Raw genomic sequence first — 14,041 nt, 5'->3', positions numbered from 1 at the left:
AACTGACAAATACAGACAAACAGTGGCATATCAAGTGATTAGGCAAATTGCGATGAGGTTCGAGGTTCATTGATTGCCCTCATGTAAGCCCAGTAAAGTGCCTGCTTCCGCGGAACTGGTGGCTCCGATTTGGTTGGCTGGCTTGGAAGAAACAAAACTCCCGACTCCGAATTGCTTTATAAATTTACTACTTCTACAAATTGTTATATTCATTTACTTCATCAGTGATGTCAATATAAGTTAAACCTTAGGATAGGATAGACCGCTGTTTCTTGTCTTTGAACCTTCCTTAGTTACTCAGAGCGATGGATCTAATGCGGTCAATGATGGAGCCACTGTAACATGACAGCTCAGGCGAATCATCCACAACCGCCACAAGCATGCATATCCAGTCTACCAGTCTAATACAAATACATGCACCTTTCAAAAGTTCCAAAATAACTATACGAAGATCATCGTGAAAATTCTATTCATTTACGAGGTCCTGCTCGTCTCCGAGAAATACGTCCGATAGCCCGACTCTGAACCGAGACAGTCCCACTCTCTCGGTTTTGACAATCGGAGTCCGACTCGGCTGAAGTCATCATCCTCGTAGGAAACTCAATCCCAGTCTGTCAAATGGCACGCGACCGAAAAATATTATCTGTCGCGACATTGGCTAATACGAGTATAAATACGATACCCTCCATCTACTTCATGCCAAGAACTTAACAATACTCTGTAGACTGACATTCACATCAATAAGTCTTCAATTGGCAATGTCACGCGTCGCTTCACTATCACGACGTCATCTTCTCACCTCCCTCACTCAACAACCTAGACGCTACTTCTCAGCTACCATGGCTTCATCCAAGGATAAATGGTCCGCAGACCAATACGTCAAATTCCTCAAAGACCGCACCCGTCCTTCTACAGACCTTCTAGCCCACGTCCCCAACACGTCTCCCAAGCGCGTCGTGGACGTTGGCTGCGGGCCCGGCAACTCAACCGCCGTGTTAGCCGAGCGCTTTCCCAACGCTCACGTCTCAGGCTTTGATTCCTCAGCTGACATGATCAAGAAGGCGAAACAGACTCTTCCTAATGTTTCGTTCGAGGTCGCTGATCTTTTGACCTACAAGCCTGAGGAACCTGTTGACGTTCTCTTCTCCAACGCTGTTTTTCAATGGTTGCCTAATGGACAACGTATTGAGATCGTGAAAAAGCTTCTTGAGCATGTTGCACCTGGTGGAAGTCTTGCTTTTCAGGTCCCGTTCAATCTTCAGGAGCCAAGTCACGTTTTCATGAGAGAGACAGCGGATACGCCTAACATGCCTTGGACGGAGAAACTCAAAGCTGCTAATTACTCCCGAGACCAGTTTCCTTCACCAACGGAGATTTGGGATGGATTGAAGCACTTGTGCTCTGATCTCGATATTTGGCAGACGACTTACATGCATGTTATGGAGAATCATGAGGGTATTGTTGAGTGGGTCAAGGGGACTGGTCTTCGGCCGTATCTCGATCCGCTGTCAGAGTCTGAGCAGGAGGCTTTTGTTGAGGCTTATTTGAATAAGCTGAAGAAGGGTTATACTGCACAGAAGGATGGAAAGGTTCTTTTACCATTTCCTCGGTTGTTTGTTGTTGCGACAAAGGCATAGATATGGAGTTGAATAATCGTATGTCTTACTGCAGGCAGAGCAGCACTTCATTAAAACGAAATAAATACCTGGTATAGTTAAAAATTTGATTGATGATGAAGGACAGAAATTAACCGTGTGATTGGGCCAAAGCATGTCCGTGGTAGCCGCCGTGGCTTTAGGACTTATCATAATCGATAACGCGTGGCCAATAAGCAAGATCCTGGTTCGCATATCGCACAGCGGGCTGTTATGCGATGCGGGTATAGAACAGAGAATGTGAAGCTATGTAACGGTGGCGTCTGCAGGCTGAACCGCCTCTGGTTGCCTTAATCTGCCTTGGGCACGTATCCGCCGCAAGGCAACTCGCATGAGCTTCAGGAGCTTGAAAATGAAGGGTGAGACAAGAAAAAGCTTCTCGATTCCCTCCTTCAGTAAATACTTTAGACTCATTCGCTATATTGCCAACTAAGTTCTGTCTGCTGATTGAAGTCCTCAGTCACAAGTCTCCACTGCAAATAACACATCTCTATATTGCCAACAATGGGCACAACACTACAGCAGCACTCGGGGAGGATCATGGAAGACGGAACCAGTCCTCTACTGGTAGAAAGCAACACTGATGAAGCCAAGAGAGTCCAGGACGAGGCTAAGAGCACCCTGCAGCAGAGATATCCGACTCTTGTTGACATGGCAGCGATAGACATACTGAAAGTTTTTGGAGCTATGGGAGAGGCACGACTGGAGATTGCTGAATTATGCATTTCGATATCTTTTCCTGTTGTCATTCTGCAATGCCGCTCTTTAACGAATCTTCTGAAATCTCTATCCGCATTCGATGACTATGGAAATGTACCCGAGATGACTTGGCATTCACGGAATCTCTCTATGTTGGGGAACTTGGAAAATGGATTTGGCCACACGTGGAGATACAAATGGATTCTTGTATTCGAACGATGGAGAAAGCAGGCCAAGGATCATCAGTGGCTTAGCGACAAGATTGACGACTTGAAAAGCAACATTGCCCACATCCGGCCCATTTTTCTCTCTATCAAAGAGGCCTTTGTGCAGATTGACTGGATGGCTGGGACGTCTCTGGTTGACTTGCTGTCGGACATTCAAGACACTTTTGACATGTTCGAGCGTAACCTGGCGGAATGTGCGGCAAAGGCCGATGAGTTGCGGGTTGAACAAGGTAAAATTGATTTGTTAGACCCTGACTCGTCTTTTGCCAATACTAATCCCTGGCCAGAGCGTCCTAAACACCTCTCACCATTCGTCAATTCTTCTAGCGCTGAATCATGGTCGAGCGGTTCCAACATTCCATCAGGCGGCATCACCCAGAGGACATCATTCGGGAGAGATGGGAACAGTACTACAGCCCATGTGGAGAACGGTCCTCCCAAGCCCAAGGAAAGGCGATTGACGAAGCTACGACAGCGCCTTAGCATCAACCCGGACGCACGTGAAAATCATTGGACAACTCTCTTTGGACTTGGCAAATCACCCGTTGTCCTGATCCTCATGGCAGCAATGCCACCGACCATCTACTCTACCATCTTATGCGGACCTCCGGACGTAGTACCTGCATTGGACAGCAACTTCTACTCAACGCTGAGTCAGTTCATCTCATCACTCGCGGGCCTGTACGTTATCGTGAAGCCGCTGTTCAACAGGAATAAGAAGGATGAGATCAAGACGAGCTTTCCCAAGACGTTCTACACGATGCTCACACTTTCACTGCTGACGAGTCTGACGAGCGCTGTCACGTATGCTTGGAGCCCAGCGGCTAGTATTCCGCTGGCCTACGTGTCTGGACTGACGCTCAATATCGCGACTCTTCTGATCATCCAGGACTCGGGAAATCAGATCAAAGAGACTAATAGATATAATGAGGACTTGGTATTTGCTGTCAATGAGTTGGAAATGGAGCTGGCGGAGAATCGGGCTGAGAGATCGTAAAAAGCCCACGCTGAGAATGGATTGATGTCGGCAGAAAAGAAAAAAGTACAGGGAAACGAACTAATTAGTCCACTGCACTAGGCACTGAATGATTGGCTTTGTTCATCATTGGAGGAAAGAAGATGACTGTGAACGCAACTTGTATGTAGCAAGTGAGATATGCATCTATCGAAGCATCACAGAAATTTCTGCACGTGCCACAGCCGGAGTTTGCCATTCCTCCCCGGACAACACTACACTTCATCAACAACGTCAATAATCCTGCATGACAGACCGAGAAGAAAGCAGTCCTGCCATAGAGGCACACGGCTCAGATGAAGGCCCTCCTTCAAAGAGACAAAGAGGCTTCATCGCTAGACAGGTACGCCTCCTCTGACGTAATCGGAATGAGATGACTCAAACATGACAGGCATGTGAATACTGTCGTCAGAAAAAGACAAGATGTGATGAAGATTTCCCATGTGGCCTTTGTAAATCCCTAGGTCTTCAATGTAAATTCACTCAAAGAAAGGCAACGCGGTATGTCTGAGACTCCTTCACCGAAACGTTAAAACTAACTGCGTTAGGAATGAAGCTTCTCTAGGCATGATCGTCAATATCCTCCGTCGGATAGAAGGTAAAATCGACGATTCAAAACCCAATGACTCAAACCCTACAGAGCATCGCTCTATCGCCGCCGCTTTACGACCTTTCAACCCTAGATCTCCCGCGAACTCAAGCGAAGTCCTTGGTGTCCCATCATTTCTCCGCCACGAAACGATCGATTCACCAGCTGCACCAACTGATCCAAATCCTGCTATTTCGTTCAGCGCGCATCAAGTACTTTTCTGGCCAGCCATACAGTCTGCACTGCCTGAATCTGTAAAGTTGATGTGCCAGATGCAAGGCGCTACATACTCAACACGCCTTGAAGCTTCACGACCGAAGCTCCCCCACGCCGCGTCTGTGGATATCTCATCGGATTGGCTGTCAAAGCTTAGTATTGCGACATTGAAACAGCTATCTGATGTTTACTTCACGACATTTAACCTTGCAAACCCGGTTCTAGATCAAAAGACGTATTTTCAGCGCACGCTAGGCGTTGCGATTGATGGAAACTTTGGGATTTGCATTGAGAGCTGTATCGTCCTTGTTGTTATGGCCCTTGGGTCAATGGGACAAAAAGCGCTGCAGGAAGCTGGGTTTGCTGGGACGCCGGCGTCGAGTCCGTATGTTGGACAAGACGCCGATATGCCGGGATTGGACTTTTTTAATGAGGCGAGGAAACGGTTTGGGTTCTTGATGTGTGAGCAGGACTTACAGGCTTGCCAGTTCTATCTTCTATCAGGGTAAGATCGCCGAATAAAGGGTCAGATCAAAGCTAACGCTGATAGATTGTTCTACGCCGAGGCCTTGAGACCCATTGATTGGTGGGCGATGCTCAGTAAAGCAAGTGCATGCAGCGCCTACTTCTGGAACAAGTAAGCCACCCTCCACCAATTATCGAACCTATCTAACTCTGCCAGTTTATCGCGAGATCGCGACGAATGGATGCTGGACATGCAGTCCCGCCTGTTCTGGATAACTAGCATGTTCGAAGCCGTCCTATCGCAAGAACTTAACCTCCCGCCCAGTAATTCCCTACATCTCGAAGAACACATAGCTTTGCCAAAGTTCATCTCGGCTCAGGACATTGCATCTTTTGGTTCATTTCGATATCCAGGCGATGATCCCTTCTTTCACTATCATTTCTTATCGCAGCTTGCGCATCGATTGATCTTGACGAGAGCGAGGAATAGTTTGTTTCACTTTAGTAAGTTTTGTACAGATTGGTAAGGGGGAAATGCTGATTGTGGAAGATCCTACTGCGGATTATCCGCCTGAGCCTGTTGAGGATGAACTAATTCGACAGCTGGAGCAATGGAGGGAACGACTTCCGCCTATGCTCCAGTTTGATCCAAAGTCGCCTTTGACGCAGGCCGAGTCTCCTTCCGATGCGCTTGTGACAGCTTGGTTACATGCACGGTACTTTGTCGCGAGATACCACATCGGCCGACCTCTACTGTAAGCAGGCTGACACAATATTCTTCAAGATACTAACCACAACAGCCACCGTGCCCTAGAGAGACCAGCATCTCTCACCGAAGGACATCTCCGAAAATGCCGCGATGCCATCAATGCTGTTCTCGCTTGGGCTTCCGTAATTCAAGTCACCGATACAATGAGGAGCTGCAATCCTCTCAAGTTCTTCGTCTGCAGCCAGTAAGACTCTCTCTTACTCTCATCCATTTCAATTCTAATCATATCACAGAATATTCGGCCAAATATGCGTCATATACGCCCTCAGCGTCTCACCATACCCCTACATCCGCGACATCGTATCAGACGTCAACAAAAAATGGACAACCTTTGCTCTCAACTATCTCGAAGCTGGTGCATTTTCCAGCCCCGCCATAGAGCAGGATTTTAAAATTGCAAAGATTCTCTGTGAGGATATAGGAAAGATATGAGTATTATCGCCGAGATAGATCATGTTGCTTGCAGGGATCGGCTTCGGCTTAGTAAATAGATATAAATCCGCAATCTTGTCGGTTTTACGTCATTATCATCTCGTCCATCGCTATCGGACCCATCGTGTTTATCGGACTTTAGAATATTGCGGAGAGGAGTAGTCCGGATCACTAGCCTCTTTTGCATTTTGGAGTTAGTCCCTATGACGCGAACATCTCTCAGTTTCCACCGCCGGTACAACTACAGTGCCGAACTTCCGTCGTCGTTTTCATATATCTACGCGCAAAAATTGCAGATTCATTTCAGGAACTCATAATAAAATCATCTAGTTTGTTGTAAATCTCAGAAACCTTCAAAATGTCGCAAAATGGTCTCGCGTTCAACTGCGCCGTCATCACTGGTGGAGGCGGCGGTATCGGCCGTGCACTAGCCGAGTATTTGATCTCCAAGGGCAAAAAGGTTCTTCTCGCTGGACGAACTGAGTCGAATCTCAAGTCTACCACTCAAGAGATCGGTGCTGCGGGTTATTATGTTCTTGATACTGGCAAGACAGCCGATATCCCCTCTTTCGTCAAGAAAATCACCAGCGAGCACCCTGAGCTTGACTGTCTTATCAACAACGCTGGAGTCCAGCGCCCAATCGACGTTCTAAAGAACGATGATTTCCTTGAAAAGGCAGATCAAGAAATTGACATCAACATCCGAGGACCTATGCATCTCTCCTTCGCTTTAATCCCTCACTTCAAAACCAAGCCCAACGCGCTCATCGTCAACATTACGAGTGGTCTAGCCTACATTCCTTTCTCGGTCATCAACCCTGTGTACAACGGCACCAAAGCCTGGCTGCACTTCTTCTCTATGAACCTGCGCACTCAACTCAAGAACACCAAGATTCGCGTTGTTGAGATTGCCCCGCCGATGGTGGAGTCGAATCTTCATAGGGAGAGGGAGAATCCTGATGATAATAAGAAGGAGCACGCGCCGCATACATTGACGATGGAGGAGTTTATGGGGGAGATTGTGCCCAAGTTTGAGAAGGGTGATGATACGATTGGGGCGGGTATGGCGGCTAAGGCTATCGATACGTGGTATGGAGCTTTTGGTGGACTATATGAAGGTGCTGCTAAGGACTATAAGAGTGCCCTATGAGTGGCAACTAGGATTAGGAAAGAAAGTACATCCAGATAGTAAACAAGATCCTTCAATTCCGAATCGAATTGATGGCGTTTTGTTCTTCCTGGAGCAACCGGCAGAGATAAAATAGTAGCCACTAAGTCAGATTGCAGGTCATCTTACGAGCCCACCATCCTAAACAATTTGACCATTATTAAATTTCGCTTGTCCAAGAGCTCTTGTCTTCGCGTTTCGTCTGAGGTCTCATCAAGTTCATCATTTACCTGCCGGAGGAGATTAAGCCCAGCATTCAACCGTCTTTGGCGCCAGTTCCTCCGATACTGTGCTGCTTGCTGCCGGGTCCTTTGCCGGGCCCTCGACTCTTCCTTCTTTCGAGATTTGAGCGTACCCCAAAGACTGAACAGAAGGGTGATGATGCCAATACAGAGCGACACCATCTGGTCCAGCTCTGTAATATCCGTCGTGGTTCTTGGAACGAAGAACAGGACGGTAGCACCTGAGCTCGGCGATGGTATGAAGCTGGTTTCTCCAAACACTCCAAAGGGCGTGCTTGTAGAGGCTAGATTGACAAACAAGGAGAAGGGGAGGAAAAAGATTGAAAGCAGCGTCAAATACCGCATTGGACCTTCATCTCGGCCTTCTTCCTCGGCGAGCTGGAGTGCCATGGCGGATTGTTGTTGATTCTCCCACCGCACTGCCGAATCTACATCCATAGCCTGTCCCCTCAGGGCTGCCCTCACTTCTATTTCGAGCTCGATATCGGCGGACTCCATCTCTATTTGTTCCGCGGGTTCCTCGACTACGCCTAAGCGTAGCCACATTATAAGACAACTGAAGGCAGTAAGCCATACTGCCACAAAGACCACAAGGGACACCATGACCTCGAAGAAGTTGAAGAGAAATGGACGCGTTAAATTGGTGTCCGATACACTGACTCCCCTCATTTGTGTGAATACAACTGCCTCGGTCGAGAAAGCCAGTAGACCAACAGCAACGACGGCCAGTGTACGCTTCAGATGACCGAAGAACATGGAGACGAACACCAGAACGAGTGCTATCGCAGAAAATGTTTCGCATACGTCGAGAGCCGCCTCTGCAGCCGCCGCATGCTTCACTACTTCTGAATCTGCACTGGTAAAGAGATGCAGGATCGATTCATGGTTTGAACCGCCAAAGAAAAGCATGTAGATGGCGTGACCGGCTGCAACACCTGGCACTGCTAAAACGGCAACGAGATCTGCGCTGATGCTATCTTTACGACGATACTCTGCATTCAAGCACCAAGTGGTCAGGACGGATATCACCATGCAGAGCCACGAGGCGATGTTTCCGGGGCCGTAGAAGGATGCGACTAAGGAGAAGCGTTCACCGGGCAAAGACGCGCCACTCATAGTGTCGACTATAGCTCGATTCTGACCTTGGATTCTGCTCACACTAGATGAAAGTAGGAGCTTGAGAGATAAGACACCCAGAAAATAAGAAATAAGCGCCAGCCTTATTAGCACCTTGTCAACGTGCACTATCCGGACATCGGATAAACTCAGGTTGCCGATACCCAAGCCTTTCTTTAAGCCCTGCACTGCCGCGGTTATTGGCTGCAGATCTTGATTCTGGTGCACTTATTGACACGATATCATGTCTGCTGCCAGTAAAGTTAAATACTGTTAGTGAGCGATACAGTGATCACTGAAGCGTCTTAGTTGAATAAGAGCGTAGAGTAAATAGAAACATGCCAATATGTCCACTGAGAGCAGAAGCAAACATCTTTTATAGCATGCGTAGTAACTCCAAATCAAGATTCTGCGATCCTGAAAAGATGGGGATAATATGCAATTTGCTTATAAGGCATAGATGCGAGTGCCCGTCATAGCGTGAGATACTGCAAGTTATTATGTAAAATTGGCAATCATATCAACAGGTGCCTTCAGAAAATGAGCGACGCGGCAACTGCTAGAACGACACTTAATTTATCAGTTAGAACTTGAGGAAGTTACATTTGTTGGGCATCAATATTAAGCATAACTAGGCGGCTTATCTGGAAATCCACTCAAACCCTCGTTGGGCCTATCCGCCGCCGAAATACTTGAGCTTGGTCACTTCAATGAACCTTGACATTATTCTTTGCCATACTTAAAATTTATAATATCTAAATAACATGTATCAATCCAGCGCTATAAGAAGCCCCACTCGACTCAGTATCGTGTGATGCCGTAGGTCAACTGATAGACTTAGTAGTCTCCATCACCCTCTGAATGGGTACTATCAATCGAGGAGCTTGGTTGCGAGATGCTGTATCAAGAGTCAGTATTTTAGATAGAATTTACAAAAGAACGTGATGTATTACCTAGCCTTGTTTCCGAGGTTAAGCATGCCTCGGCAAATTTGCATCAGGATCCTTCACAACACCGCCCTCCGTCCCTCGACTCCCAAAATGCCCCATCTCCGCCTCCCTACTCAACCCCTCATTCGGCGTATCATGCGCAGCCGTTCTAGAAAGAGGTTCCGTTTGTGCCGCCAACGGCTTCTCATTCTCTCGTCGTCCAACATGCGCAGGCGGTTCAACGCCCTTGTGCTCCCACTCTCGACGAGCAATCATGTTATCAGCACCGTGCATGTCTTGCTTTCCCTTTTCCGCAATGGTTCTGTTGTCGACGCGGTCCTTGAGAGTTTCTGGGTGTTGCGGGTTGGTATCGAAGGCTTGGTCTGTTGCGTCGAGGACTTCGCCTCGAAGAGCGTCGCCTGCGCCGCGGATGCCTTTCAGGCCTGATTTGACGTCATCAACGAGTTTTGACATTTTTTATAATTAAAGATGAGATTTTGTGTTTTAGATGGTCGGTTGGTTTGTAAAGGCTTGGCTTGATTGTCAGTTTATATCCTGGTGGTGGATGTTGGTCTGGGATGACGTAACTGGGACATGACGTATGACGAACTCACCTCGAGGTAAACCTGATGTCACAACGATGCCATACACAACAATGCTTACTCAAGATGAGCTGGTTTTCAAGTGACTGGAAGGCATTTGAACTATCAATGAGAATCGCCTGCTACGGATGGGATTGGCTTGTCGAGGACTTAAAGGAAATTAGAAAATGCTCCTCAAATATAGATCGTTTGTTGACATGTAATCGGAGTTGATACAAGAGACAAAATGGTAAGTTGCGGTTGCTTTGCTGACTCTCAGTCATAGCCTTTGCTCATACAATAATTGGGGCTGATGCTATTGACTTAAATAGCAATGCTATAATGTCTTTCACTTTAATTGGACTTTCCAGTCTATTTGCTTGATATGTCTCGTTGAGAAGTCATAAGCTTTAAGAAAATCAACCATTAACTATTAATGGGAGTTGTAGTAACTATAGAGATGCATTTGATGAATTGCCACATGTACGCTGCTAAGATATTTGCTGTGTCCACAGAGATCTAGAGTTGAAGAATAACAGGGCTTTCTTCTGCTGATCATTGTAGTTGGGAAGTTCGGGGAAGGTAATTTTACTCATGACCATCTACCTCCGGCGGGGGGCTAATGACAGGAATTTTATACGTGAAAGTGCCTAATAAGTCATTTCATCTTCGTGTACAATCAGGCTGAATAGCTAGTCTGGGGTAAACCGCAAGGTTAATCGGTATAAGCGTTTCAATGAGAGCTCATCAAGGCCAGAAAAATACGTTGCTAAGGCTCCTTAGCTGCTCTCCCCCGCCGGAGTCCCCCACCGGACTACTTCAAAAGGCACGCTTTGGTCGCCTTGACGGCGGGAGCCTTGGACCTTTACCCCAAAGAACTCGGCAGAACTTCCCCGCAAACAGGTCACAGGAACGAACAGCTTCCGCATTACCAGGATCTGAACTGCCGGTTATCCGCTGCCGTACCTTTTTACCCAGCGAAAGCATTGCAGGGTTCTCCAGGAAATATATGTAGATCATGAGGATGGATTGCATTATATAAAGCAGGGAATTTATCGTACTCATTGCCGTGGAATAGTATCAATTCAAGCCTTCTCTTTAAGCACTTCTCAACAATGTGGTTTATCAAGGCCTGTTCCGTCCTCGCCGCTGTCTGCGCTGTAGCTGCTGACAGCGCCGGTCCCACCATCGACTTCTCCTCCAACACTGGAGAGCCTCAGCATCTCGCTGCTGGTATCCTGTACGGTATACCCGACGATGTGAACCAGATCCCAGATGATCTTCTCTCTGGCTTTGGCTTTAACTACTATCGCGGTGCAGGTGCCCAGGTCTCTCATGGATGGAGCTATGACGAGGCTGGCTTCCAGGAGCGTTTTGAAAGCGCGCATAACAACTACATCGTCACTCGTCGTCACAACGGTGGCTTTGTCTTGTTGCTGAATGACCTCTGGGGCTTTGATTGTTCTTCCAATAACGACACGTCACCAGGCCCAGGTGATAATGGTGATTGGTCATCATATGATAAGTTCGTTCAGGCCATCATTGCCAATGTCAAGAAGTACGATATGCAGGAAGGCTTAGTCATTGATATCTGGAACGAGCCGGAGGGGGGCTGCTTCTGGGGCCGGAGTATTGACCAGTGGCTTCAGATGTGGGGTCGCGGCTGGCATCAATTCAAGTAAGTGCTAGATACCTCTGAGGATGGGACACGAACTGACTGTCTACTCAGTGATGCCTTCGGGGACAGCGTGTTGACGTCCGGACCAACTCTTGCAGGCGAGCCGGGAACAAACGATGACTGGTGGACCCAATGGGCCCAATTCGTCAAGAACAACGATTCCATCCCCGACCAATACGCATGGCACGAGGAAGGAGGCTCAGGCTCAGACTTTGAGAACAGCTACGGCGTCTTGCAACAGATTCTCAGTACATACGGCCTTCCGCAGCGCCAAATCAACATCAATGAATACGCTACGTTCAATGAACAAGTCCCCGCCGGATCTGCCTTCTGGATCTCCCAGTTCGAACGCCGTAATGCTATCGGTCTTCGAGGTAACTGGCTAGGAGGCACTCAACTTCACGATCTGGCCGCTAGTCTTCTGTCCAAGCCTGATCCCTCGGACTACGCTTCCACGGGATACTTTCCCAATGGTGACTGGTGGGTGTATAACTATTACTCGCACAACATGACGGGCCAGCGCGTTTCGACTTCTGTGTCTTCTGATGGACGGCTTGATGCTTATGCGACGGTGGATACCACGGCGCGCACCGCTAGAGTATTGCTTGGGTGCCATCCACCTACCACTGGTACCTATGATGTGACATTCTCTGGTCTGACAAAGTTGGGTCTTCCGTCTTCTGGAACGCTGCAGGTCAGGACTTGGAAGTTTGCTGTGGGCAGTGACGTGCACTACAGCCAGGTGGGTTCTCCTCAGGATTTGGGTAACTATGGTCACACTATTAGCAACGGTCAGGTTACCTTGCCGTTCTATCAGACTGATGATGTGACTACATACGCATGGGAATTCGAATTCTAGATGCTTTTGTGTATTATCAGTCGGCTATTGGATCATGTGGGTTGGGTGCGGGAGGATGATTAGTTTGTTATAAATGTTGGCGGTGAAAGCGAAACGATTCAGTTATTGGCAAGAGTATTAGTTAGTACTGAATTCCAATGGGATCTCGACAGCTGCATAAGACCACATAATTGTAACTCGACGATTAAGAATGGAGGCAAGAATGGCCACCCGGGAGCCGAATCTATCGCACTCAAGTCTATGATGGAGCTCTCCTTCGAACTATATTTACCCGCGTATACTTCATGATACTAAGATTCTATCCCTTCATGCGTCGCTATTACTCCTGCTTTCTCTCTTCTCTTCTCCTCTTGACCCAGACTCCGAGGTCACTCCATATAGCTTTCTTCTCTTCCATGGACAGGTTCGCTGCTAATCCGCTAGTGCTTGTCGCTACAAATACCTTTGCTCCATCCCACACTCCGCCGCGGTTGTCCCGTTCTTGAATGCCATCCTTGCTTCTGCCTATATTCTCGGACTCATCTTGCCATCCATATTTGAATTCCTCCTTCGTGGGATCACGTCCATACCTCCACCTCCAGACCGCCTCCCATATTCCTTTCCCAACAAAGCAAACAGCTTCAGGCTTGTATATTCTTATCTTATCCTCCAGCACAGGCGTCCCTTCGGCCATCTCCTGCTTCGAAAGCTCACTGGTAGTTCGACTTGGCCTCCCAACGAGGTTGGTGTTGCCCATGGCGTAAAGGTGAGGTAGATAACCGTCCTCTTCAGGTAGACAGAGTCGGTCTGTGCAGCCAGACGTATGGAGCAGCCGCCAGAAGTGGTTGGACGGGTGAGCATAAGCATGGCCGGCCGTTGCAGTCTGAATCCCGGGGTTCATGCCGACAAAGACGCAGATGAGGTTGGGGACCAGAGTGTCGCGGAGTAAGGGGAGGTGGTCATATTTCTTGAGTCTAGCTTGGCTGCTACGCGGTTTGCGACTCCGTCCGTGACGCTCCGAGCTCGAGGATAAGACTGAGCCTGGCCGAGCTCGTTTCGCTCGACGCGGTATAGAGGCTTCGGCGTCGCTGGGGGTGTTATCGTAGGAGTGTAATACTTGGGCAAGACGCCTCGATCGTCTAGTGGCTTCCATACGCGCAGGCCAGCGGTGGCGTCGTTGGTTTGAAACAATTAAAAGGTACGTTATGATCAGGTAAAAAGAATTCACGCCGGCTTTGAATTGTATAGAGACTTTTAAGAATAAGGGAAAGCTCCCACTTGTGGCGGCGATGGGACACTGCGTGACTTGTAGAAGATAAAGTGAGATGTTAGCTTTATCAAAAGGACATCAGAATGGCAGTGTTTACTCCGTATTATCTTTCAAAACAATGTTGCCCCATAAAAGAAATTATAGTTCATTGA

At 48.0% G+C, this 14,041-nt stretch overlaps 8 protein-coding genes across 8 annotated transcripts; 5 read left to right on the top strand and 3 right to left on the bottom strand.

The window, feature by feature from the left end:
• Positions 1 to 758: 758 nt before the first annotated feature.
• On the top strand, positions 759 to 1,637 carry FTJAE_3276 (trans-aconitate 2-methyltransferase; the record flags this gene model as incomplete). Its single annotated transcript, XM_037349555.1, has 1 exon — positions 759 to 1,637. The coding sequence occupies one exon, from the start codon at positions 759 to 761 to the stop codon at positions 1,635 to 1,637; it is 879 nt and encodes a 292-aa protein (XP_037209668.1).
• A 522-nt stretch (positions 1,638 to 2,159) lies between these two features.
• On the top strand, positions 2,160 to 3,578 carry FTJAE_3275 (uncharacterized protein; the record flags this gene model as incomplete). Its single annotated transcript, XM_037349554.1, has 1 exon — positions 2,160 to 3,578. One exon carries the CDS (start codon positions 2,160 to 2,162, stop codon positions 3,576 to 3,578), a length of 1,419 nt encoding a protein of 472 aa, XP_037209667.1.
• Positions 3,579 to 3,892: 314 nt separating this feature from the next.
• On the top strand, positions 3,893 to 6,067 carry FTJAE_3274 (C6 finger domain protein; the record flags this gene model as incomplete). The annotated part of the gene is made up of 8 exons (XM_037349553.1): positions 3,893 to 3,939; positions 4,145 to 4,397; positions 4,446 to 4,906; positions 4,952 to 5,038; positions 5,084 to 5,370; positions 5,417 to 5,621; positions 5,667 to 5,819; positions 5,869 to 6,067. The coding sequence occupies 8 exons, from the start codon at positions 3,893 to 3,895 to the stop codon at positions 6,065 to 6,067; spliced, it is 1,692 nt and encodes a 563-aa protein (XP_037209666.1).
• A 358-nt stretch (positions 6,068 to 6,425) lies between these two features.
• Positions 6,426 to 7,217, top strand: FTJAE_3273 (oxidoreductase dltE; the record flags this gene model as incomplete). The annotated part of the gene is made up of 1 exon (XM_037349552.1): positions 6,426 to 7,217. The coding sequence occupies one exon, from the start codon at positions 6,426 to 6,428 to the stop codon at positions 7,215 to 7,217; it is 792 nt and encodes a 263-aa protein (XP_037209665.1).
• Positions 7,218 to 7,478: 261 nt separating this feature from the next.
• On the bottom strand, positions 7,479 to 8,593 carry FTJAE_3272 (uncharacterized protein; the record flags this gene model as incomplete). Its single annotated transcript, XM_037349551.1, has 2 exons — positions 7,479 to 7,761; positions 7,818 to 8,593. The coding sequence occupies 2 exons, from the start codon at positions 8,591 to 8,593 to the stop codon at positions 7,479 to 7,481; spliced, it is 1,059 nt and encodes a 352-aa protein (XP_037209664.1).
• A 971-nt stretch (positions 8,594 to 9,564) lies between these two features.
• FTJAE_3271 (uncharacterized protein) lies at positions 9,565 to 9,996 on the bottom strand (the record flags this gene model as incomplete). The annotated part of the gene is made up of 1 exon (XM_037349550.1): positions 9,565 to 9,996. One exon carries the CDS (start codon positions 9,994 to 9,996, stop codon positions 9,565 to 9,567), a length of 432 nt encoding a protein of 143 aa, XP_037209663.1.
• A 1,222-nt stretch (positions 9,997 to 11,218) lies between these two features.
• Positions 11,219 to 12,640, top strand: FTJAE_3270 (phospholipase A2; the record flags this gene model as incomplete). The annotated part of the gene is made up of 2 exons (XM_037349549.1): positions 11,219 to 11,781; positions 11,833 to 12,640. 2 exons carry the CDS (start codon positions 11,219 to 11,221, stop codon positions 12,638 to 12,640), a joined length of 1,371 nt encoding a protein of 456 aa, XP_037209662.1.
• Positions 12,641 to 12,959: 319 nt separating this feature from the next.
• On the bottom strand, positions 12,960 to 13,772 carry FTJAE_3269 (DNA glycosylase; the record flags this gene model as incomplete). Its single annotated transcript, XM_037349548.1, has 1 exon — positions 12,960 to 13,772. One exon carries the CDS (start codon positions 13,770 to 13,772, stop codon positions 12,960 to 12,962), a length of 813 nt encoding a protein of 270 aa, XP_037209661.1.
• Between the last annotated feature and the right edge of the window lie 269 nt (positions 13,773 to 14,041).

The sequence above is a fragment of the Fusarium tjaetaba genome, assembly GCF_013396195.1.
Source record: "Fusarium tjaetaba strain NRRL 66243 chromosome Unknown NRRL66243_c0000063, whole genome shotgun sequence".
Taxonomy (NCBI): domain Eukaryota; kingdom Fungi; phylum Ascomycota; class Sordariomycetes; order Hypocreales; family Nectriaceae; genus Fusarium; species Fusarium tjaetaba.
This window is presented reverse-complemented; position numbering and strand designations above follow the sequence as displayed.